Source organism: Rattus norvegicus, chromosome 4 (genome assembly GCF_036323735.1).
Source record: "Rattus norvegicus strain BN/NHsdMcwi chromosome 4, GRCr8, whole genome shotgun sequence".
Lineage (NCBI taxonomy): Eukaryota > Metazoa > Chordata > Mammalia > Rodentia > Muridae > Rattus > Rattus norvegicus.
In genome coordinates this window covers 105078339-105104248 of record NC_086022.1, presented here as the reverse complement: position 1 = coordinate 105104248, position 25910 = coordinate 105078339, and the positions used below count along the sequence as shown (strand labels likewise).

Sequence of the window (25910 nt, the reverse complement as noted above, 5' to 3'; positions counted from 1 at the left end):
TGTCATTCCTCAGCACGTAACTACCCTATCAGTATTCTAGTAGTTAGTTACTGTTTAGATTGTATCAGATTGTTTAAAAATTGCTAGTCTCTGACTCAGTTTCACTAAAAACTGTTAAATGAATTTTGATATGGGAATAGGCAGAATTTCTAATAATTTCTGAAATGGCTCTAAACATATTTCTGCTCTTTTCATTTTATATTATATATTTATACAAAGTGCCATTTTCTGCAGACAATCATAAAAATAAAAATGTCAATCAGTTCTAAATAATGTCAGAGATGTGCTGAACTTCAAAGTTAACACAAGATATTTAGCCAATATTATTTTTGGGGTTGTTTTGGTTTTTCAAAACAGGATTTCTCTATGTAACAGCCCTGGCTCTCCTGGAACTCTTTTTTGTAGACAAGGTTGGCCTCAAACTCAGGGAGATCCACCTGCCTCTGCCTTGGATTAGAGGTATGTACCACCATGCTCAGCTAAGATTTAATTCTTTTTTCTTTTTAAAGATTTCTTTATTTATGTATATGAGTACACTATAGCTGTATTCAGACACACCAGAAGAGGGCATTATAGATGCTTGTGAGCCACCATGTGGTTGTTGGGAATTGAACTCAGGACCTTTGAAAGAGCAGTTAGTGCTCTTAACTGCTGAGCCATCTAGCTCTCCAGCCCCAAGATTTAATTCTTTATGTAAAAATAAGTACACACTGGTATGGAAAACTGCCGTGCTCTTTAGTCAACAGCAAGCTGTATGCATGAGGCTTTTAAATGAATTTATAATTTTACTGCCAGTAAATGTCTGATTTGAACAGCTGTTTTATGTACCCATATGCCCCAAAGTCCCTTCCTTGAGTGAAAGGGATTATGAAAAGACTTAAAAGGACTGTTTAGGATAATGATAGCCTATGTGTGGTGTGCTCTGGAAAGCTGGAGAAATTTTGTCTAAACATTTCTACACTTTCATATACATTTTTTTAACACGCACCCCCCCCCCACCTCCATTGAGCCCTTAAAAGGATGACTGGGGATAAAGAAAGACAACTGAGCACTGTAGTTAATTAAAAGAACCCAGAGCCAGGGCGCAGTAGAATTGAACTCAGGATGATGAGTTCAAGGCCATCCCATGCTTTATGAGATCCTTCCCCACAAAAAGCAAAAGCTGAGGTGGGAGAGTGCTTGCCTAGCTTGCCCCAGAAGACCTCAGTTCAATTCTAAGTACTTCAAGCAAACGGAGCTGTCTAGTAGATAGCTGTGTATAAACCAATGCTGTGGGAAGAGCCCTTGAAGAACAGGTAGATTTGAGAACCATCTGCTGAAAGCATAAACTAAAGGGAGGTGAGAAATCCTAGGACCCCCATCTACAGGGAAAGGATTTCAGCTTTTGTTCAGAGGCATATGAGCACTGACCGCTGCTATTTGAAGTTCTCAAACTTATGAGATATAATTCCATAGCTGCTAGTCCTTTCTATTAGGTGGTTTCCTATTTAAGATGAGGTCTCATGTCTTCTCTCAGGCTGGTCTTGAACTCTTTATGTAGCTGAGGACGAACTGGACCCTTGATCCTCCGCCTCTGAGTGGGACTATTGGTGTGTACCACCATGCCGGTTCATATGGTGCTGGGGACCAATTTAGGGCTTCATGAATTCTATCTAGACGAGCATTCTACTGATGTTTGATGATCTTTGAATGTTTAGGATGATGAGAAAGAAGTCTCTCTTTAGAGGCAGTTAGTTGAAATTCTGATCACTTCCCAGTATAGAAAAGTATAGTATTCTGGATAGGGGTATCAAGCTGGAACTGCCAGTCAGAGGACCCTGAGGGGAAACAACTGACATTTTTCTACAATGAACTACATTGGTACTTTAGACTTGTAAATGCATTTTTTACTTGTGAAACTTTCAATTTATGATGGATTTATTATGACATAATCCCACTCAAAGTAAAAAAAAAGCACCTATTTTCTACTAGTATTTGAAAGTAAGGCACAATTTATCATGCAAGAAAAAACTGTTAGTACTCTGGAAATAATTTATTTCCCATTTCCATTTTGGAGTGCAGTTCACCACCATCATGAAACTTGGGTACTTTGAAGAAATGGATGACAAGAAAGCTGGGTCAAAAGCAAACGAGTGCTTCAGGATTAACAGACATTAGTAACAAGATACAAGGGTGGTATAGAGAGGTACTAGCTAAATATGACATTGAGCACCAAAAATAAGCATTTTAAAAATTTAATTTTTATGGGTGCTTGAGATGTATGTATGTATGTATGTATGTATGTATGTATGTATGTATGTATGTAATTTATTCTATGGGTGTTTTGCCTGTGTACCATGTGCATCCACTGCCTGCAGAGGTTAAGAATGTGTTAGGTCTCCTGAAACTATAGTTACAAATTAGCTGGTTAGCTATCACATAGAAGCTAGGAATCAAACCTAGGTCCCCATAAGAACAGCCAATGCTCTTAACCAATGAGCAGTCCCTCTAGCACCTGAAGTTTTAATACACAGAAATAATAACAACAACAACAACAATAATACTGAGTCCAGTGATATGCAAAACATGGAAGAAAAATAGAAAGTCTCTCTCTCTCTCTCTCTCTCTCTCTCTCACACACACACACACACACACACACATACACACACACACACACACACACACACACACACACACACACACACAGAGCAGTTTCTCTAGAGGACAGGATGGAAGAAAAGGAGACTGAATCCAACAGATGAGTCTTCTCTATATTCGCAGTAAGAATGAAACACAGACAGACAAAGATATAAAGACATTTAGGAAACAAGGAGCATGTATTAGGTATTACTGAATCAATATTAAATTTCAAGGGTATGATTAGGTGTTGACTATGTAAGAGAAAGCTCTCATTCATAGAAAATGTGGTGTAGTGACTGTTTATGGGTAAAGCATCATGTTTCAAGTTTACTTTCAATAGACTGAGAGGGAAAAAGAAGAAATATTAAAATTGTAATAAAAAGGTGCTAAAGTAAATGTAATAAAATACAAATATGGTGCACGAAAGAGAAATAGATATTTACTCTACTAGCTATATTCTCAGCTTTCCTGTAGCACTGAAAATTTTCAAAATAAAAAAGTCAGTTAAACATACAAGGTAGTCCTTGTATGACAATAAATTATAGTTGCTTTTACTTAGATGAATATGCTAAATACTAATTTTTCAAAGCCCCTATAAAATCCTTTCCTATCCAAGCTATCAGGCTGCGAGGTCAACTACCACTACTCAGAGCCAGTGTCAGCACTAGGATTCCTATCCTTCCCTCCACCTCAACATCATGGTGCAATGACCCGTGAAACTAGCAATCCAGCAAAACACCTACAAAAACCAGTTACCTTATCACAGCTTAAGATCAGAAAACCTACAACCTTCTGCTTTTAAAATAATTTATTTTATAGATCTGTTTTAATTTCATGTCTCAGAGCATACATTATTTAACCAAGAGGTGCTGGACAGAGATTGTAAAAAGGGAAAAAACATTTAGGGTAAGAAATCAGCTCAGGCCCACTAGGATTTGATCCTGCCTCATAAAGTCTTGCTAAGATAAATTTCTACCATACCTCTTTTGTGCTTACAAAAAACCCATTAACTTCTGAATTTTCAATGCTGTAAATAATTTTTTTACAGTTTAGTATGCATTCAATTGACACACAAGGCATCCAAATAAATTCTGTCATCAACATCAGCATAATGTGTATTTCCTGTCACTGCACTAACATTAAACTAAACTTCAAACCACAAAAACATTGTGACTAACATTAAAAAGGCAAGCTGTAAGATACTCAAAGCTTATTGGACAACTGCACATGGTCAAGATGGAGCATCATTTGACAACGGCTGTTGCTGTGCATATGGCTGCTTTTTCTTATATGAAGGCCAACGGCAAACAGGGCAACAGTGTCGGCCCCCAGCCAACCACATAACAATGCAATTCTGGTGAAACACATGACCACAAGGCAACCCCATCAGCAAACATCCATTCTCAAAATTCTCAAGGCAAACAACACATTCAGTACAGTGCAGCGTACCAGCAGGCCAAGTTAGCCAGTCCGGCTCCATATCTTCCTTAGTATTATGTGAGCCATATGACCTCCTCTTCCTTTCACATGGGCTGGTCTGACAACATTTATTGGCACATGAACAAGCCTCAGTATCGCAGCGACTTGTTCTTCCTGGAGAACTGTGAACATTTTGTTTATCTTCAAATACATCCTTACTACTACTAAAAGTGTCCGTGTTGTCACTATCTGAGTCATTTTCAGTGTCTTGAGAACTCTCCGACATTTCTTCTTCAGACTGAGCCCCAAGACATTTAAACCGCCACATTGGTAAGTTTTTAATATAATCAGTTGGTATCAGAGGGTGAAGCCAAAGGTCAGGGAAAGCTAACCGCTCCAAGAATAAGTCAGGGTCTTCATCCCAATCAGAGTCTACAGGAAAGTTCTGAAAAGAAGCAATCGGGTGGAAGAGGTAGCTGGTGTACCAGTCCCACAGACTTGATAACCACTCTAAATTATTCGCATTAACTTCATCATTGTTGCTGCGCCGTCTCTTCTTCTCAAAGTAATCAATTAGCAAACCATGTCCAAGGTATGTACTGAGAAACAGGGCTGGGTGTGAAGAGTAAAACATCCAGTCTGCCCTTACCCACGAAGCCAGTGTGGTTGTATTAGAGTATCGCAGCAATCTTAAACTATATTCATAAAAGCTATCTAAGTAAGGGAGCTGTAGAAAGCCCAACACAGGTAGCCAAGAAATAATTAATAGGGAATTGTATGTCCCTAAAGTGCTTATGAGAACCACAAATCGCTTGATGGTTGCTCCTTGTGTAATAAATAAGTCCATCCAAGCCATAAGATTAACTAGAACCAAACTCAAAACAAACAGATCATTTACTTCAGGTTGTAATGAGCGTAAAAATGAATCCATGGCCTGAAGGGATATAAATTCACCTGTGTGATTTCCATATCTGTAAATTCCTTCAGGAGTTCTAAGTATGTATGACGGCATGTTATAAATACCAATATCTGTCATATAACTCTTGTTGTTCCAATTTTCCACATTAACAAAAATAAACTCAACTCTTCCAGTAAATTTTATACTTAATGCAGAGAAGAAAGCTGGTGGTTGGTCAAGGTTTGCAAACAGGTATATTTTTACCCAGTACTGATCACTTTTATTCCATTCTTCTTTCAAATGCTCAACATTATATATAGTTTTGATCCGAGAAGCTGCATGGGCAGTTATCCATTTAAAAATGTGTTCTACTTCAATCTTGCGCCCACTGTACTCTTTAAGCATGACTTTCCCTTTAGATGTGCTTGTTTGTGGGACAGACATGATGAGAGTGGAACGTACCCAGCCTCTCCTTCTGCAGTACCTGTAAGAGAGTAAACTGAATGAACAGTGAGGCTGTTGAACAACTTACATGCTAACAATTTTCTTTAGGGCCTGAAAGGTACCCTTTTAAGACCCTCTTCTTTGAGACCAGATAATCTCCAATAACCAAAGAGAAGCCAAAACTTCTGGCAAGTGTGCCAGAATAAGCAAGCTTACTATAGTCTGCTTTGAATTTCTGTGTTTAAGAAAAAAATTTTGTATAAGGCATACCTAAAGCATTTCTAAGCCAAAGAGTCAGAAAATACTTTAGCACCGCCTATGTGCAACTGTGTTACATACTAAGATCCAAAGATAATGGCAAGTGATTTCTGCTCATACAGAATTAAAAACTGCTGTTATGGATGAGAAACCAGTAACAAAGTAAGATCAAAGAAGAGATATTACTAGGAATTTGAGCAGGTAAATAGCTCAAGAAAGGGTTGGAAAAGAATTAGGCCTTAAAAGATGGTTAGAAATTAGGGAGAAACAGAGGAAGATGAATGCTCCTACATGCTGAGTCCCTGAGGTAGTTCAGAGTCCTCAATAGGCACCTACCTTACCACTTCTCAACTAGCTACTCCCACAAGGCCTAGCACAAGGCAATAGGCACTAACTACTAAACAGTAATCTTTACATAAATAAGCCAATCCAAAAGGCAGCTACTTCAAGTTACAGTTAACTTTCTTTTCTCTGTAATGAATACCGTAAAAAAGGCCTTAACACTTAGGAAACACAGACAGAAAGTATACAAAGTTTCAGGCCAATCCATTTACCAGTGGAGTGATGATGAGCATAATTACAATCACCACCTGATTACAGTTATGCACGAGGTCCTTTGGTATCTAGTGAGTTCTTGATATGACATTTGTCCCCTCCGAAAAACCAGGTGATAAGAAATAACAAAAACTAAAACAGCTATCACATTACTTCCCGTTACTTATGGATAGATGATAACTGAAGACATTTTCCTTTTTTAAAAAAATTCTTCCTAAAACCTGCCATGTAGAATTTTATGATATATAAAATTTATATTGATAAAGAATAAAAATATCGGGGTTGGGGATTTAGCTCAGTGGTAGAGTGCTTGCCTAGGAAGCGCAAGGCCCTGGGTTCGGTCCCCAGCTCCAAAAAAAAAAAAAAAAAAAAGAATAAAAATATCTACCAGGTAGCTATGCTTTGTTATAGACTTGAAAATGCATAGCACTTGATTTCTTATGTTGCTTCAGAATACTGATCTAAGGGATGTTACATTTGATTTACTAAGCACATTTTATATTTTATTGGGGTTAGATGAATATGTTACACATTCATATGATCCAGAGAGGAAAGTCAAGTTATGTGGCATATGTTTTATAATGGCAGCATGACTAATTTATCTCAGGAATACTGTGGTATAATTTAAGATAAATGAAGATGGTATGTTGTCTTTTAAAGAACAGGTTGTAGAGGACACTGGGGAGCATCTTAGTGACTTTGAATCATAGCTCCTGACTCTTAACTTTTTAGTGTGTTTATTCAGTCCCTTAACAGCACATTTTTCATTAACATGAAATGGTTTGAAAAGAGACATACCTTAAAAATTAAGTATTTCTGTTCCTTAACAATAGAGTTATACAAAGAAAAATAATTCAATGGTATGAATCCTGTTTTTACCCTTGCCAAAAACAAACAGTGGGTAAAATGCCTGTAGACCCTTTCCATTTTATCTACGGAGTTTAAATGGCTTAATTTCAAGAAACTTGTGGTGACACATTCTACTCATTATAATTTGTATTTATGTGTAGTGTGTATGCTTGTTTGCAGGTCTCAGAACAGAGTATGTCAGATCCCCTGCTGTTGGGAACCAAACCCAGGTTCTCTACAAGATCAGAAAATGTTTTCAATTGCTGAAACATCTCCCCAGTCCCACATCTCTACTCTTGGTCATTCTTTTTATCTTCTCTCTTATAACTACACTGGCTTCTGTCTTGTGTCATAAATAATGACATCTTTATGACACAAAATCTTGCTTTGTAAAACGGGCAAGCTCTTAATGCTCTCATTTCCTCCTTTTATGTTTTCTGTTCAGTTCAGAACTGGTATTTTTAAGTTCTGTCATTCTAAAGAACTTGGGACTACCCAAAAGAAAATTTCTTGTTATAACTGTCAAATTAAATCATGTTTTTAAGAATTTTATATTACCATGTATCAACATAAAGTCTTTTACTGCCAATTAAAAAAGAACATTTTAAAGGTCAGAATAAATTCAATGATACTATCAAGAAAACATTTCTCAGGGTTTGTTTTGCGCAACTGTTTCACTATATAGGGTGGCTTAGGATTTGAGATCTTCCCATTCAGCCTCCCACTGGGAATACAGGTATATACCATTTTATCCAGCTCTTTTGTCAGTTCATTTGGCTATATAAAAATGTTGATTTTTTTTTTTTTAAATCAGTGTCCACACTGGGAGGCTCACAGCTACCTATGACTCCAGATCCAAGGATCCCACACCATCTTCTGAACTTCAATGGCACCTGTGCTCAGACGTGCATATATATACTCCTTTACACACACATATGTATGTAATCTAAATTTAACTAAAAATTAAGTAACAAGACCAGAATTAATGTAATAATACACTGAATACTGAAGTCAATGACAAACCAAACCACATCTAAAAAAATAAAGAAAAACAAAATAGTGAGGGGTAGAAAAGATAGAAAGGGTATGTCTGATTAAATACAAGGATGAATCTGACTTTGATATTGGAGAGAAGGGCATACCTAGGGGTAGTTGTGGAGCAGATGGAGAGTGACTACGGACATGCAAACTGAAGGTCAGAAGTATGAAAGTGGTTATGTAGGCCTGCAATCCAGGCCCTTGACTAAGGGAAGGTTATAAAGCCAGTCTGAGCTACAGATGAGAACAGTGATGTCATCCACAGCCATCTGGAAAAGAAAACTGAAACAAAGGACTACAGACAGTTTTAAGGGGTCTCTGAGAAAGTCAGCTACAAACATCTGGGCATCTGGGTAACCAGCAGTGCACTAAACAAATAATTAGTTTTCAGTTCAGGCAGGCTTCTTGTAGTGTTCTTTATTAAACAAAAAAGATTCTGGTCAGGGTTTAAACTCAGAATTTCTTAATCCACTTACCTGGGATCACTGGAACAGTTGAAAGTGCCTGTCCGTATTCCAAATCTTGACACTTTTTTTACCATTTTCTCCCAGTGGATTTTACCCACCAAAGGACTTCTGTCATTTGCTATGACCTATTTCCCAAGAGAGAGAGTTGAGGAAAAAGTGAAACTTTAATTACCTAAACCCAATCATTCCTATCTATAGAATACTCTTTTTGTTAATGACATTCTGCTTCCAGTTCTAGATCAACTGAATCATCTCATTATTACTGCACTTCTTTTTATATTTTAATTTGTCATTATTAATTAAATTCATGCATATGTGTATGAGTGTTACAGCATCCTTGTGGAGATCTGAGGGAACTCATGACAGTCAGTTCTCTCCTTCTGCTATCTGGGCACTGAGGCTTGAATGTGAGACCGCAAGCTTGTGCAGCACGCACCTTTACCTGCTGAGCCACCTTACTGGCCCTCACTGCTATTCCTACAGAAGTTACATCTGTCCAGCTAGAAAAGAAACCCAAGTGTAGTACGTTAAACTCCATGCTCTATCAGTAACTCAGAATAGGAGCCAAAAGCCTTTGAAAAATCTGCCATATTCTCTACTACGTACCTATTTTCTGTAATTATATTACACAATCAGAAAAAGGCCCTGAAGCCAATTTCTCTTTGAAAATAAGTTTTTAAAAATCCAAAGAAAGGGGGTGGTGTGGGAGGGGGAACACCTCATAGAAGAAGGGGGAGGAAGGAGAGGATAGGGGCTTACGGATGGGAAACTGGGAAAGGAAATGACATTTGAAATACACAGATCAGTAGTGCTCACCCTTGCTAACACCGTGACCCTTAACCCCAACCATAAAATTATTCTGTTGTTATGCCATAACTATAATTTGTGACTGTTATAAATCATAATATAAATATCTGGTATGTAGGATATCTTTTATGCAACTGCAGATTGAGAAACACTGACATAAACCATTTTAATGAGTAATGCAAATCAGGGGGAACATGATTTTTTGCATGCTTTGTATACTGGTGTGCGTTCAGGAAAATATCTGACTTATTGTTAATTAGAAAGACTCTAGGAACAGGAGCAGCCACAATGAACTTGGCAGCCTTAAACTTATATTTCAAGTGTACAAAACAGCCCTCATACACAGTTAGCTCTTAGAGGAGCTGATTATATTTTAAAGAAAGGAAAAAATTTGACTTTCAAAATGTTGTTAACTTCTCTGTTTATGACAGTAGTAGTTAAATATCTCTTCTCTTTATCACCAGTCTTCCTGACTTAATGGAAGCAGAGTTTCACTGAAGATAATAGTATAACTCTAAAAAATGTAAACATAATAAAATACAATTTAATGGAAAACCAAAAAATGTCTAAAGTTTTCACGATGCCCTGTACTTTAAGTCCAGCATATACAGACCTAAGCTGTCTTCATAAATGCCATCTTTACTGACATTATTCAATTTGAAATTACAAAGACAACACTCGGGGGCCTCTAATCTTTCTGGCAGGAAGAACTATTTTCATAATTGAAAAGCCTCAGGAAGTAAAGTTCCAGGCGTGTGTATAAACTGAGTGCGAGCAGTGAACTCGCTGTGAGAAGCAAGGGGTAGGACAGCGACCTCAGCTGTGGCCCTTTTCCTAGGAAGTCTAACAAATGTCAGGAGCATCACAGGCTGAGGGCACATGGTCCTGGAAAATGAAGTTACTCAAGCAACTCCTATAATACATCATGGATACTGTTGTTCTAACACGTATGGAGACATACATGTACATGTAACACACTGTAACATACATTTAATACTCAATACTTGCACACGAATTAGAGAATTAAGTAAATGGTTTTGACAATACTTTTAATGAAAATACATGGTCTTATTGAGGGAGACATGAGTTCACATTTGCATTCTCAGAGGACTGAGGACACGGTTAAAATATAAGCTTTTTAGGGAGGTCATGCTGATCACATTACCCAAGATGCTACTTAGCCCTTTTTCTTGTCTAAAAGTATATTTTAAAGGTTTACCTGGAGAATCAGGGCAGTCAAGTATGGTCTGTTTCCTAATTCTTGGTCCCTTTTCCTTCTGTCCTTCTCTCTCTGTCTCTGTCTCTCTGTCTTTAGTGGAGGTAATGGTGGTTCAGGAAGTGGAACATAGGACACTAAGAGCATACTAGGCTAATGCTCCACCACTCAGTTCTATACCCAGCGGCAAAATAAGTGTTCTTTTCCTTTCTGTTACTTCTCAAGAGTCATTAGTACTTCTCTTGATCATGGGGCCAAAAGTACCTGAACATAACCTTCAGACTTCTCAAATCAGTCTCTGTGTAATTAAATACTATACTCTCTGTTCTTTGCAGTCTCCTCTTTCTCTGTCTCTTCCTTTCTCTCTCTTTAAAAATAACTCTCTTTCCCAACATTTCTTCCATTTCTTGACTAAAGCTGTAAAATAACCCAAATATTTTAGGCCTGTGTTGGCAATGACAATGCCTCAAGGAGCTAAGACATTGCCACTGTCAACGTGCACACAGCCCTAAGTCGCAGGGCATCTTTGAGTGAAGACCTAATTGCTGATTGTGCAAGTACCTTGCAGATGCATGACAAGCACTTCTGTGTTAGGAATGAGAAGGGGGAATAAGAGAGGGCTGTTCCCAGGCACACCCTGGTTCTGGCAGGGACAGCAGGAGTGAGTGAGGAGAATTGTGAGAGAGGCTGAGGAGCTACATGACAATTTCAACCCTGGGGCCTTATTTACTCAGCAATCTGTTCTAGCATCTGTTCTGGAAGAGTTTAAGGATTCCCCACTGAGAGAGCTGTACAAAAATGAGAAGTCATCTAAGCATTTAATGAATCATTTTATGATTCTGTCACTATTGCTACACAATTAGAAACTGTTTTGTTAAAATCCTATGCGATTAGTCAACTAAAGGTTTTACATACATTAACTTTGAAGGAGGTTGAATTAAATGGTCACTATAAAAATGGTAGTGTTTTCACAATTAGCTCATCTGGCTCAGTTAATGGCAAAACAAAATCTTCTTCGCCTATTAAACTGTGTCACATTAGCAGGAGTGCTCTGCTCTACAGCTTATGTCCTACAAAGTACACATCATCTGGAGTGAATCCACACTGCTGGTCTACTACATGAGAAGAGATACTTCTCAGAAATTCTCTACAGAGAATGTTTTCAAATACAAGAAAAAAATCTGAATCGAAGTACAGGTGAATTTCAAGCCTGAAAGAGATCTGGCATCACAGGCTAAATGTAGGGCAATCTTTCAGTTCATTGTTGTGTCTAGATGATCTGGGTGCTGCTAATTAAACATTTGAGCTGAACTAAACTTTTTCAAGCTTTTTACAATTTGTTCTACACAATCCCCACTTCTGGTTTTTGAGACAGGATTTCTCTATTTAGCCTTGGCTGTCCTGGAATTGGTCCTGTAGACCAATCTAGCCTCAAACTCACAGAGATCTGCACGGCTCTGCCTCTCCAGAGTGGTGGGATTAAAGACAGCCACCAAAACCACAACCACCCAACTTCTATGTCTTTTTATAAAGAGTTTCTAAAACAATTTCTATTATAACCAAAAGTTCCTTCCCAACAACCTGTCATCCTGTATGTTTTCTAACAGACAGTATAAATGGCATCTTGCTATGCAACGGCATACTAACTGTTTTGGTTTCCTTTATATAAAAGATAGCTAATATATTTGCAAATATACTTTTGCCTGTTTTTTAAGAAGAGGGTGTATTTCTTCAGAACACTTAGTGCGTCCTTGTTACCCCCCCCCCCCCAGAGGAGTCACAGTTACATACTGCGGTTCCTTTGAATAAGAGAGCTGACATTTTTACATTCCTCAGTATTTTAACAGGGATACAGTTTTACAAATTAAATATATAGAGATAGATAGATAGATATCTTCTGTGTAAAGTCATCAAAATTGAGGATCAGTGATAAGACAAAGCTGAAACTGAATAACATTCTAATTAACTAACTGTAAGTATTCACCCTGTTATTGTTTCTAATTTCTGACTAAAATCAAGTGTACTACTCTCACTGGCTTACTTTATGGGTAAATTCTAAACATTTCCACCAACATAAAACACAGTGGCTTGCTGCATATTTTGCTCTGTAGTAGCCCATTAAAGGGATAAATAATTAGATTTTCCCTAAACAAATAAACAAATAAAAGAGCAAATAAACAAGTTTAAAATCAGCTGTTAATGCTTCCAGCCAAACAGGAACTGCATTAACAGAATTCTTCAGTAAACAGTGACCAAAGCTTTCCAGTACTTTAAGTCTATAAAGTGTTTTTCGGTGCTGTGCAACTCCAGTGACTTTAATCCCAATAAATGGCACAGCTAGTAGGGAATGAACAGCTATATCTCTTTTAAAATTATGACAAAAGTCAAAAGAAATAAAGAAAAAAATGTTAGAGGACAAATACAAAAGAAAAAGCTATACTTTATGCAATTTTTCCACTTCAAAAGCTTTGCTCCTCTAACCAGCAATCTTTTGAAAGCAAAATAATCCTCGACTTTGGGTGCCAAGGGGACTGGGTGGTGGCAGAGTCAAAGAGCCACAAAATTGGGAAATGAATGGCTAATGGCAGGAGCTTAAGTTAGGGAGGAAGAACAAAATTGTAACTCTGTGTTACAATTGTATTACAAAGGAAGGACTTGGTTCTGTGTGAAATACATAGTGTATATTATTCATAAAGGTGTCATGGATTTTGCTATTTTTAAAAATAAAAATTAGTTCTTGCAATGGTTAGTGGAGAGAACCAACTCCTACAAGCTGTCCTCTGTTCTCCACAAGTACTTCTCACCCAAAAAAAATAGAGGTAATTTTTAAAACTTTGGGAAGGCAGAGGGGATGAGATAGCTTGGTAGGATAGCATTTGTCTGACAGGCCTCCTGACCTGAGTTTGAGCCCCCAAATCCACATGTTTCAGGGACATCTACAAGGTTGTCTTTTGGCTGTCACACATATACCACAGTGGGCATATCCCTTCCACATACATCATCCATGCACACATAGAAGGATGATGATGATTTTTTTAAAAGAAGGTGAGTGGAATGAATACCTGCATTCATCTTTCTCCATTTTCTGACATGGATGAGATGTACTAGCCACCTACATGACTGCTGCATTATTTCCCCTCCAAACAGGAAGCCAAAATGAACCTTTCCTTTGTCATAGCAATAGGAAAAATAACTCCTATAGTTCTATTCATCACACATGCTCAAGTACACAGGAAACACATGGAATCAAGTTTGACAAGCTGAAGACAGAAATGGCCAAAATCTATGCAGTACAGTGTGTGAAAATACTCCTCATAGGCACTTTAAAAAACAGAAAAGAGCAAACAAACTAGCCAGCTTCTTTCAAAATACATAAGAGTGTCATGATGGCTGACACCTGCTCTCAGCAGTCAGAAAGATGAGCAGGAAGAAGGTAATGAGCCTGGACTACTCAGTGACCCTGCTTCAAAACAAACAACAGAAAACAAAATAGAAGAAGAGACCCAGCAGTTAAACTGTACAGAACTGTATTCTTGAGAGATAGTCTTGCTGAGGAGTGACAAACAACCAAGAGAACACTTCCCTTCTGTTTCTAGCAAATATTTTTAAAATTTTAAGTATAGTTTTAAAAACTAACTAAACAAACAAAACCCAAATATAACTATGAAGTTATAACTTAAGAGAGGTGCCTGGCCGTTAAGTTCAGCTGCTTAGGTTAGCTCCTAGTTCCAACAGCAGGGTCTCAGGCTTACTTCTCTCAACTATCTGAACAGACACTGGCCTTGCAGACCAGACTAGCCATTTGACAGATCTAAGTAACTGGTCACAAAGCACACAAGCTGGACACTGGAAATCAGTGGCATTGCACATTACTGGAAAAACAAAGAGTGCCCTACTGTACTGTTCCCTATATACATTCTGTTTTCCTTAGGAAGTATTTTTCAACTGTTAAATACATGACTTTTAAAATACTTGGGAGAAAATAATGAAGAGACTAAAAGCTACATTTACATCATTGCTTATTACTTTGTTCAATAGCCACCTTGTAAAAAAGTTCCTCATTATTCTATCTCTTTAGTCCACTTCTTTTTTCTCAGAACTTCCAACTTATTGGCATTATATTCAATATTAATTTATTTGATGTCTGATTCTCACAACTGGAATGTGAGCTGCTTGGTCATAGCTCTGGCAAAGTCATTTATACTAAATAAATGGATTAATTTTATCACATATTAAGGGATTTAGTTCATACATATCTTTAGTGAGACATCAAGAGGATAGGTAACTGGGGCTGGAAAGATGGCTCAGGGGTTAAGAGTACTGACTGCTCTTCCAGAGGACCTACTTCTGATTCTGAGCACCCACATGGCAGTTAACAACCATCTGTTAGTCTAGTTCTAGGAGATCTGACACCCTCTTCTGGCTTCTGTGGGCACCAGGCGAGCACACAGTACAATGACACACATAAGGGAAAACACCTGTATACATAATAAAAATAAATCTTTTTAAAAAAAGATAACTTAAAAGTGAAGCATATATAGCTAACTAGTCAATCAGATTTACCTAGCATTTACAAGTAGGATCCTGTATTTCCAAGCAGTTCCCAGGCCTTTGACATCTTCTGCATTTTAGCCATGCCTAATGCCTTCTCCACCATCCACTTCAGAAAATCAAATCATGTAAGCGATAAGCATTTAGGCCATAAAACCACAGCAATGGGACTGACCATTCAATTCTATCTTGTCAATATACCTAAAATTATCAAAACCAATAAATATTTCTTGGCCAGATTAGAAGTAAGTGTTTGGGGCAAGAAATAGAATAATAATTTTATAAAGCTTTAAACAAATGACTGAAATCACATCCAGGGCTTCAGGCATACCAGGCAAACGTTCTACCACTGAGTTATATTCTCAACCCTTATAGCTTATTTCTCAATAAACAAAAACAGAAATAAACTAGAATTTGTACAGACTAAACCCTCTCAGGTTCTACCTTTGCTGATTATAAAGGGTAAAAAGTCAAATACAGTAGGAATGGAACTAAAAAGGGAAGACCAGGGTATTCAGTGACATTTCCACAGAATCACGGAAGCTCACTCTTCCAGCACAGTAGATGACAGCATCATTCCATCCTCTTTAAATGCACATGCGTTTGAGTCCAGAAACAAGAGAAAACCTACCTATTCCCAATTATACTGCCAGCCAATGACAAAACTCAGGCTTCCTTCCAATTAAGGTTTCTAAAACTTATTTTAAAAACAAATCTTGTAGCCTTTGTTCTCAGAAAGTAATATGAAGCTTTTATTTTAATTTTCAAACCCTAAGTCAAAACTGGTCAACAGCAAAGTGGAATGTCAAGAGCACTGGAAAAAAATGGGAGGATGGATGTATGCATTGTCAATGACTACACAGAAGTCCGTCTGAAGGAAGAAAACAAACCAGAGGACCTGGGATCTGACCCTAGTGCAATACTGCTGAGCAGGCCCAGGGCCTTCAACAACCTCCCTCTCATCTTAGTGCTTCAGAAACAGTCTGACATGACTTCTGAGTTTCAGCCAGCCACACTCTACATTCTTAACTTTGGTCATATTCAGACTTCAAGCTTACTTGTTATGTTACTGCAAGTGAATAGATTTTAAAAATTAAACTTTGCCTTTTCAGTAATATTTAGGATGACATTACATGCTCAATATTCCAATTCCGAATTATTCCAATACACATGGTTACATTAATGCTGTGTATCCACTTACCAAAATCCATACCATGAAAATCATTAAAGATAATTTTTAAGGTCCTTTACAGCTTGAAATTCCTAATATACTAACTAAATCTCACAGTTTTGATATCATAAAAACTATCTAATCACCATAAGGAAGGAAAAAAGGAATAGAAAAGCATGTTCCCTAAGTCCCGCAGTATAGCTACTTTGCTGAGTTGTTTCTATGGCGGTTAGCACAGCTGCCATGCAAGGCTGGCTGCTTCACTAATGCAAAGACTTTTTACTTTTACTTTAGTGTTCTTCCCTTGCATGCTAAACCTGTGTGGAGTAATAAACTTAATAAACTCAGAGATAGAGTTAAAAAATAAAACAAAATAGTGTACACTGCTAAATAAAAGGAACATGTGTGTTTCTAGACATTTCTGTCTGCTGATTCTCAAGACAACGCCCCCCATCTTTCCTTTTCCACTCTTTACTTTTTACTTTTTTTTTTCTCAAAGACATTGTCTCATGTTTCCTATCTAGACTGGCTTTGAACTCGTTAGGCAGCTGAGGAAGACCCTGAACCTCTGAGTCCTAGTTTCTGCCTCCTGATGCTGGGATTTCTGGTGTGTAACACAACGTGGTTTAGGTGGTGCTAGGGACTGAAGCCAAGATTTCATACATGGCCATACTCTACCAACTGAGCTGCACCTCCTGACCTAATTTTCATTATCATTGCTTTGAAAAACAACAGAAGAGGTACTCAGTGGTAAATACTATTTTGGTATAAATAAGGTTCATTAAGTATTGTCATCCTTTCTACCTGAACCAGCCAGATGCCATCTTTTGTGTCTTCTACAAGCTCATAGAAATGCATTTCACCACTGAAATTGGTACTAGAAACAGACTCAGATGCTTCTTCTTCCTTGAGAGCAGAATAGAGTTCACCTTCCATCAAGTCACCTGAAGGAAAAAATAAAAACCCTGTTAAGGTTTCAAAAATCCCAACTTCAATGATTAATTCCATTTTATATCATGAATAAGAACACTATTATATTTTCATTCTACAAAATAGAATAGTTCCTAAATACAAGATTCATACATCAACAAAAGATGAAAAAAAGACAATAATTCATCTCTTATAGTAGAGCATATATTCCATTGGGGGGGTCATCATATAGCTTGTTAGTAAATTACTAAATTACACCAGTCAAAAAAAAATCCCCTCAAACTAGTAATCATTTAATTTTACATAAAGCCTGTGCAAGCTTCACATGTTTCTCAAAGCTTGGTTTATGTGCTGTGACTCACAAGATTTAGAAGAGGGTTCACAGAATTTGCCATCAGCCTGCTTAAAATGGCCACAAGGTTTTTATGTGAATGGGAGAGATAGAGTGTTACCTATCAGAACAACAAATCCCCATATTCATACACAAGTGTACCAGGTAAACTTGGATCATATATAATGAAATATAAAAAAAAACCGAACCATTCAAGTCATACTATCTAACCTTTGCCTTAAATATTACATAGTGGTATTCCAGTTCCATTCTAAACAGCAAAACCATCTACAACAAACATTTAGGTTTTACAGTTAAGTTGTCATACCAAGATTGCTTTTTGTTATGCTGTAAAATATGGGATCTGAATCATACATTGGTTGTATATTCTTTAGACTATGTATAGATTCCTTGTACATTCCAACAATTTTAGGCTCAAACGGCAGCAAAATATCTAACATAAAGCTCAAAGGGAAAAAAAACTGTGTGATCAAATAACTGTATGAGATAGCTAAGCCACTTCCCTCCCCCAACAACCAATGGCAGCATAAACCAGCAGCAATCAAGAGCAACAATAAAACACAGTTGAAAAGTGTATCCCTTACCAAGCATTCCTTCCTTTTCCCCCACTGGTGACCACACAAGTGTTAGACTGCTTTATGTTGTAATCTTGCCTATCACACTATTTGTCTAGATAGCAATACCTCAGGGAAAAAAAAAAGATCTTGTACAAGGCCCCGCTGATGACATACTTGAAAGGACAAAACCAGACAGTCATCAGTTTCATCAAATGCTTCCTACATCAACTCAGAACGCCTTTCTCAAGTTACATTCCTCTTTCAGGAGGACTGTCTAAACACGGAGACACTTTCAAGTTAACTGTATTTCCCCTCCTAATCCTATCACAAATCAATGGCTACATAAATATTCTTTCAGCACTATTTCAAGTCTCTTTCACAACCCATTAAGTGACGCACGGATGCCTGTGACACATGACAAGAAAGGTATACATTCAAGATTCAAAAGTAAAAATTATAATACTGCAAGAAAATATGAACTCCAAACAAGGACGACAATCACACAAAATGTTCGCTAAATTTAAAGTAAAAAAAGCAAATATTGCACAGTGTACACCTTATCTGTAATTAAATGCATAATTTACGCATAAATCTAAGGTCCACGTGCCTTTTGTTATTATCTTAATGATGTTTTACCCTCCCGCAGCTTGTTTTCACTATGGAGGCAGAAGCTGCAATTTACAGGCTGTTTTGGAGTTTTTTTTTTCCTTCTCCTATAATCAATTTCCTGAATTCTGGGACAAATGGTTCGATTTAATGATTTTCTTTTTAAAGCTACACTTTCAAACTGTCATTTCCAAAGAGACTTTGGAACACACCAAATACTCCAACAGTTTCTTTTTCAAAACCAAGATTTACATATTCATTTAGAATGGACAAAGACGACCTGGGCAACTCCCTGGAGCAGTCTGCTTAACCATTCCGGGAGCTGCCTCATTCTAAGAGCTGGGGAAGAGCCAGGACATTGGAGGCGACCTCCCTCCGGGAGCTCAGCACTTGCCTGACTTCTCCACCAGCTCCCGTACATCTTTCTTCTCAGGTAGTCCGGAGTAGCCCAGCCCTCGACACTCCAGAATGGTCTTCAGCTTCTTGAAGCTCAATGCCACCGGATCCACCAGCTGAGTAGCAAAGATGCCAGTCTCGTACCACACAATGGCCTCAAAAAACCTGGCCAGGACGAACAGGATCAGGAAATACAGGAGCAAGAAAAACAGCTTCAGCCACATCTTCGCCCTCTTGGCGTCGCCGGGAGCCGGGACGCCGTGGACAAGAAGAGGGGGTCGAGTGCGGGGCGACGGAGCGTAGCCTGGGCGAGGGCGGCGAGGGCAGCGAGGGCGCGCGGCGGTGGCGGTCACCCGCGGGCCATCCCCGCGGGGAGGCAGGTGGATCGCTGCGTGCGTGCGGCTGAGGGCGCCGGCTCTGGCCTTGCGGTCAAGAGCTGAGAAAGGGAGAAGAGGGTACGTTCAAAAGCACTCCACCCATCGAACCGCGGAAGGCTGGAAGGGGCAAGAGCCCACCAGGGGTGACCCAGGAGGCAGCTCCGATAGACTGCGGGCCAGCGGAGGGCGGTTGGCGCCGGACTACGTGGCCCCAGTCCGGAAGGCGCGGTGCTCGGCTGGGCCAGGCCTGGGGCCCGGCGCGCCCAGCGCGGGTTGGAGCGGTCGTCGCAGCGCCGCGCCGAACGCCCAGGCTTCAGGCCCCGGCGGCCGCCCAGGCCCGGCGGCGGCTCCAGGTTCCCGCGGGCGGCGCCTCTCAGGCCGGCGGCCCGCGAGGGGGCGTCGCGGCGGCTCCCGCTGAGGAAGAGCGCGAGACCACAGTCGTGAAGGGAGAAAAAGCAAAAAGCAAATAACACTAGGCCCCGACGCGGCTCTCCAGGGAGGCTTCCTGTCAGTTGCGTAGCTGCGCGGGGACTAGCCCTGTGCGGATGCGCCGCGCCAACCGCGGCCACCGTCCCTGCCGCCTCCTCAGGCCACGGCCGTCGCCCCCGGAGCACTGGACCCGCTGCAGCTGCGGCCCCAGTCAAGACATAACAACTGACGTCGGCATCTGGGCGGGGTCTCGGGAGGGGCGGGGTTAGAAGCCGCAGGGTGCAAGGGGAGAGGGGCGGCTGAAGGCTGGACTGGGTACGCCTCCTGAGTTACTGTGCTCTCGCGGTCCCAGCCCTCTTAGGCACTGTGTTTAGCCACTGATTACAGTCTCCAGATTGGACCTGCGACACTGCACATTTGTGTTGAGCGTGAAAATGAAGGCTGCTAAAGATGTTCGTTTTTGTTTGTGGTTTTTGTTTTGTTTTGATACACTGCCTTATTATGTAGTCCGGGCGGGTCTGGAAATACTTTGTAGACCAAACGGGCCTCAGAGCTCAGAGATTGCCTGCCTGGCATGAAAGTGCTAGGATTAAAGCCGTACACCAGCACACCCATCCAAATCAACAATATCTGTAAATATCAGAGCCTGTGTTTCATTTAGGTCCAGTCCCTGTGAACTGTGGATGGTTGGTGTTTTGTTTTGGGGTTTTTTGTTTTGTTTTGTTTCTTTATTTTTTATTTTTATTTATTTATTTATTTATTTTTTTGGCACAGCTGGCTTAAGGTGTTGGAGGTGAAACTCCGAAAACAGATGTTTTTCTACTTTTGCTTTAGAATGTGTTTTTCACACACATGTGTTGGAAGAGGTTTGTCCAAAAAGAATGTTAGTATGTGACCAGTTGTGACTAGTGTCCTAGGGGGGTTAAAAATTAGACAATGAAGGCCCTGAGTTCTTGGGACAAAAGTTGTTAGGTGTGGATAAATCCAGGTGCAAAGGTCTGTGTATTTTAGCCAGCCAGAGGAGCCCATATAAAATGAGTTTGACAGCAGGCGTATGGTACCTGGTTCCGTGTTTATTTAACTCTAGCAGGATCATGCTCTTTATTTAAATATCTGTGTCAGTCTTCAGGAAGGTCACAGTTGTATTCATGAACTGAACAAGGCTTGTATGAAGCCCTTGATCAGAACAAGCAGGAATTCCAGGAGAAATGTTAGCCAGCAAGCAAAAGCATGAACAACCCTAAACCAGGGGTGAAATTTTTAGGAAGAGAGTGTGACCCCCAATCTGGGAGCAAATGAGCCATGGAAAATAAAGAATGGATCATAAAATGTAGACAAAGAATAGTACCCCTTTAAAATGCAGTTAAGGAAGGCATCTCAGTGTCCAGCTAGTGGAGGAGCCAGGAGGGAGCAAGCCCAGGGGCAGGGTGGGTAGGGGCAGGGTGGGCAGGAGCAGGGTGGGCAGCAGCAGGGTGGGCAGCAGCAGGGTGGGCAGGGATATACAGCTCCGTTCTTCTGTCTCGCTAGCTTCAGTGTGGTTTGGTTTCCAGGGCAGCAGACCATGTGGAGACTGTATTAAACAGTTCGTGCTGACAGGCTTGGCTCTGTAATTTCAGCATCCTTGATTTCATGGTATAGCACTGTTATACGGTGGCATTGCTATTCAAGTCTAAACACATAAATGATATGCCTTGCCTCCAAGGAATGCATTTTAGTAATAATAGACTCTGTCAATACACAGAGTCAATAACAGAAAAGAAGAACAGGTAGGGAAAGTTGGGAGGATGTGCTGAGGATGGAGCCAGAGGCCAGGGTTTAAAAGTAATCAATCAAATCATGAGAGGGGCTAGAAGGGCGGGGGAGGATTGAAAAACAATTTTGATTTCATTTGTTTGTTTCCGTTGCCTCAATTCCCAATCTTTTGCCTTGTTCCCTCAATGGTTTAACCCTTCAGGAAAGACAGACACACCAGTGAAAGTAGACATGCTGGAGAAGGGTGGCATATGGACACATGTCCTCTATTAGGAGATGTGAGCAGCTTTCCAGGAGAGTAATTGGTGATGTGAATAAGAAAATACACACACACACAAGTGATCTCTGGTACCGGAAGCTTTCTTCGGGAAATTTATCTTGAGGAAATTAGTGGACACCGATGCAAAGATGTATATAACGTTTTGCCTTAAGAGTTAATAGAAAGAAAAACTCACGGGTGATGATTAGTCTTCACTCTAAGTTTGGAATCACCTAGGAACCACAGTACTGGGTATAGCTGTGAGGGAGAGTCCAAAGAGGTTTAACTGAAAAAAGAAAACCCATCTTGAAAGGTGCTCCATTCTGTGGGCTGGAGTCTTGAATGGAGTAAGTAGGAAAGGAGGAGGGAGGAGGAGGAGGTTTGGCTGTGGACATAGGTAAGCTGCCACCTCAAGCTTCTGCCCGCCTCCGTACTTCCCCACCATAGACTGTACCTCCTCCAACTATGAGCCAAAAAACAAACAAAACAAAACATCTTCTGCCCTTCTATCTTGAGTTGCTTTTGTCACAGCAATTGAAAAACAAAACACTAACAGGAGAACTAATGAAATAACACAGATGACAGTATTACCCAGTTAGTAAAAGGAAAAGATAGGCAAATGGTTATAAACCTGGACTTCTGTCCAAAATAGTGTTTAGTGGAGAATAAAAGAGGGGAGATAACTCAGACATTTACATAATGCTTCTAATTATAGATTTGTATTAGAAAGGGGCTGGCAGGTAGCTCAGTGGGTAAAGTGGTTGCTGCACAGGCATGAGAGCCTGAGCTTGGAGCCCCAGAGTCCACGGAACTCTAAGGTCAGTGACTCTAGTGCTGAGGTAGAGATAGGTGGAGCCCTGGGGCTATAACCAGCCAGTCTATTCAATTAGTGAGCTCCAGGTTCAGGGACAGACCCTATCTCAAAAATAAAGCCAGATATGCTGGCACACAATTGTACTTCTGGAATTTGGGAGGCAGACACGGGTGGATCTCTATAGGTTTAAAGCCACCCTAGTCTTCTACATAGTGAGTTTCAGGTAAGCCAGGGCTATATAGGGAGACCCTGACTAAAATACATAAAAAAATAACAATAAGAAATAATAAGATAAAGTCCCACACCGGCGGATCCCGGACCGCAGCAGCTCTCTGCTCCCAAACCCCGTGGGAGAGAGACCTCACCGCCTGATCAGGTGGGCACTCCTGAGGCTGCAGAGCGGAGGAGACCACCAACACTGCCCACCCCTGCCCACATCCCTGGCCCAAGAGGCAACTGTATAAGGCCTCTGGGTTCCCGTAGGGGAGGGCCCGGGAGCGGCAGGACCCCTGCGCCTGAGACACTGCCGGAACCTGAAGGAAACAGACCGGATAAACAGTTCTCTGCACCCAAATCCCGTGGGAGGGAGAGCTGAACCTTCAGAGAGGCGGACACGCCTGGGAAACCAGAAGAGACTGCACTCTGTGCACATCCAGGCGCCAGAGGAAAACACCAAACGCCATCTGGAACCCTGGTGCACGGAGGCTCCCGGAAAGAGCGGCGCAGATCTTCCCGGTTGCTGCCACAGCGGACAGCACTTAGGCAGTACCCCACGAGCAAACTTGAGCCTTGGAACTGCAGGTAGGACCAACTTTTCCCCTGCAAGAAACCTGCCTGGTGAACTCAGGACACACAGAGGCAAAATTCCTCTAAGGCCGGGCACTTCCTGTGTTTACCGGAAGTCCCACACCGGCGGATCCCGGACCGCAGCAGCTCTCTGCTCCCAAACCCCGTGGGAGAGAGACCTCACCGCCTGATCAGGTGGGCACTCCTGAGGCTGCAGAGCGGAGGAGACCACCAACACTGCCCACCCCTGCCCACATCCCTGGCCCAAGAGGAAACTGTATAAGGCCTCTGGGCTCCCGTGGGGGAGGGCCCGGGAGCGGCAGGACCCCTGCGCCTGAGACACTGCCGGAACCTGAAGGAAACAGACCGGATAAACAGTTCTCTGCACCCAAATCCCGTGGGAGGGAGAGCTGAACCTTCAGAGAGGCGGACACGCCTGGGAAACCAGAAGAGACTGCACTCTGTGCACATCCAGGCGCCAGAGGAAAACACCAAACATCTGAAACCCTGGTGCACGGAGGCTCCCGGAAGGAGCGGCACAGATTTTCCCGGTCGCTGCCACAGCGGAGAGGACTTAGGCAGTACCCCACGAGCAAACTTGAGCCTTGGAACCACAGGTAGGACCAATTTTTCCCCTGCAAGAAACCTGCCTGGTGAACTCAAGACACAGGCCCACAGGAACAGCTGAAGACCTGTAGAGAGGAAAAACTACACGCCCGAAAGCAGAATACTCTGTCCCCATAACTGGCTGAAAGAAAACAGGAAAACAGGTCTACAGCACTCCTGACACACAGGTTATAGGACAGTCTAGCCACTGTCAGAAATAGCAGAACAAAGTAACACTAGAGATAATCTGATGGCGAGAGGCAAGCGCAGGAACCCAAGCAACAGAAACCAAGACTACATGGCATCATCGGAGCCCAATTCTCCCACCAAAGCAAACACGGAATATCCAAACACACCAGAAAAGCAAGACCTAGTTTCAAAATCATATTTGATCATGATGCTGGAGGACTTCAAGAAAGACATAAAGAACTCCCTTAGAGAACAAGTAGAAGCCTACAGAGAGGAATCGCAAAAATCCCTGAAAGAATTCCAGGAAAACACAATCAAACAGTTGAAGGAATTAAAAATGGAAATAGAAGCAATCAAGAAAGAACACATGGAAACAACCCTGGACATAGAAAATCAAAAGAAAAGACAAGGAGCTGTAGATACAAGCTTCACCAACAGAATTCAAGAGATGGAAGAGAGAATCTCGGGAGCAGAAGATTCCATAGAAATCATTGACTCAACTGTCAAAGATAATGTAAAGCGGAAAAAGCTACTGGTCCAAAACATTCAGGAAATCCAGGACTCAATGAGAAGATCAAACCTAAGGATAATAGGTATAGAAGAGAGTGAAGACTCCCAGCTCAAAGGACCAGTAAATATCTTCAACAAAATCATAGAAGAAAACTTCCCTAACCTAAAAAAAGAGATACCCATAGGCATACAAGAAGCCTAAAGAACTCCAAATAGATTGGACCAGAAAAGAAACACCTCCCGTCACATAATTGTCAAAACACCAAACGCACAAAATAAAGAAAGAATATTAAAAGCAGTAAGGGAAAAAGGTCAAGTAACATATAAAGGCAGACCTATCAGAATCACACCAGACTTTTCGCCAGAAACTATGAAGGCCAGAAGATCCTGGACAGATGTCATACAGACCCTAAGAGAACACAAATGCCAGCCCAGGTTACTGTATCCTGCAAAACTCTCAATTAACATAGATGGAGAAACCAAGATATTCCATGACAAAACCAAATTTACACAATATCTTTCTACAAGTCCAGCACTACAAAGGATAATAAAGGGTAAAGCCCAACATAAGGAGGCAAGCTATACCCTAGAAGCAAGAAACTAATCATCTTGGCAACAAAACAAAGAGAATGAAAGCACACAAACATAACCTCACTTCCAAATATGAATATAACGGGAAGCAATAATCACTATTCCTTAATATCTCTCAATATCAATGGCCTCAACTCCCCAATAAAAAGACATAGATTAACAAACTGGATACGCAACGAGGACCCTACATTCTGCTGCCTACAGGAAACACACCTCAGAGACAAAGACAGACATTACCTCAGAGTGAAAGGCTGGAAAACAATTTTCCAAGCAAATGGTCAGAAGAAGCAAGCTGGAGTAGCCATTCTAATATCAAATAAAATCAATTTTCAACTAAAAGTCATCAAAAAAGATAAGGAAGGACACTTCATATTCATCAAAGGAAAAATCCACCAAGATGAAGTCTCAATCCTAAATATCTATGCCCCAAATACAAGGGCACCTACATATGTAAAAGAAACCTT

The 25910-nt window shown here is 40.7% G+C and overlaps 1 protein-coding gene across 2 annotated transcripts; it reads right to left on the bottom strand.

The window, feature by feature from the left end:
- Window positions 1–3409: 3409 nt before the first annotated feature.
- Window positions 3410–19487, bottom strand: Rnf103 (ring finger protein 103). 2 transcript variants are annotated; one of them, XM_006236653.5, is made up of 4 exons: window positions 19132–19487; window positions 17097–17236; window positions 8557–8672; window positions 3410–5435 (listed from the first exon to the last, which is right to left on the bottom strand). In XM_006236653.5, exons 1-4 carry the CDS (start codon window positions 19355–19357, stop codon window positions 3851–3853), a joined length of 2067 nt encoding a protein of 688 aa, XP_006236715.1. In that variant the 5' UTR covers window positions 19358–19487; the 3' UTR covers window positions 3410–3850. The 2 variants fall into 2 exon arrangements, with proteins under 2 accessions (XP_006236715.1, NP_445890.2); NM_053438.2 differs by having other exon boundaries at window positions 3413–5420; window positions 19132–19386.
- Between the last annotated feature and the right edge of the window lie 6423 nt (window positions 19488–25910).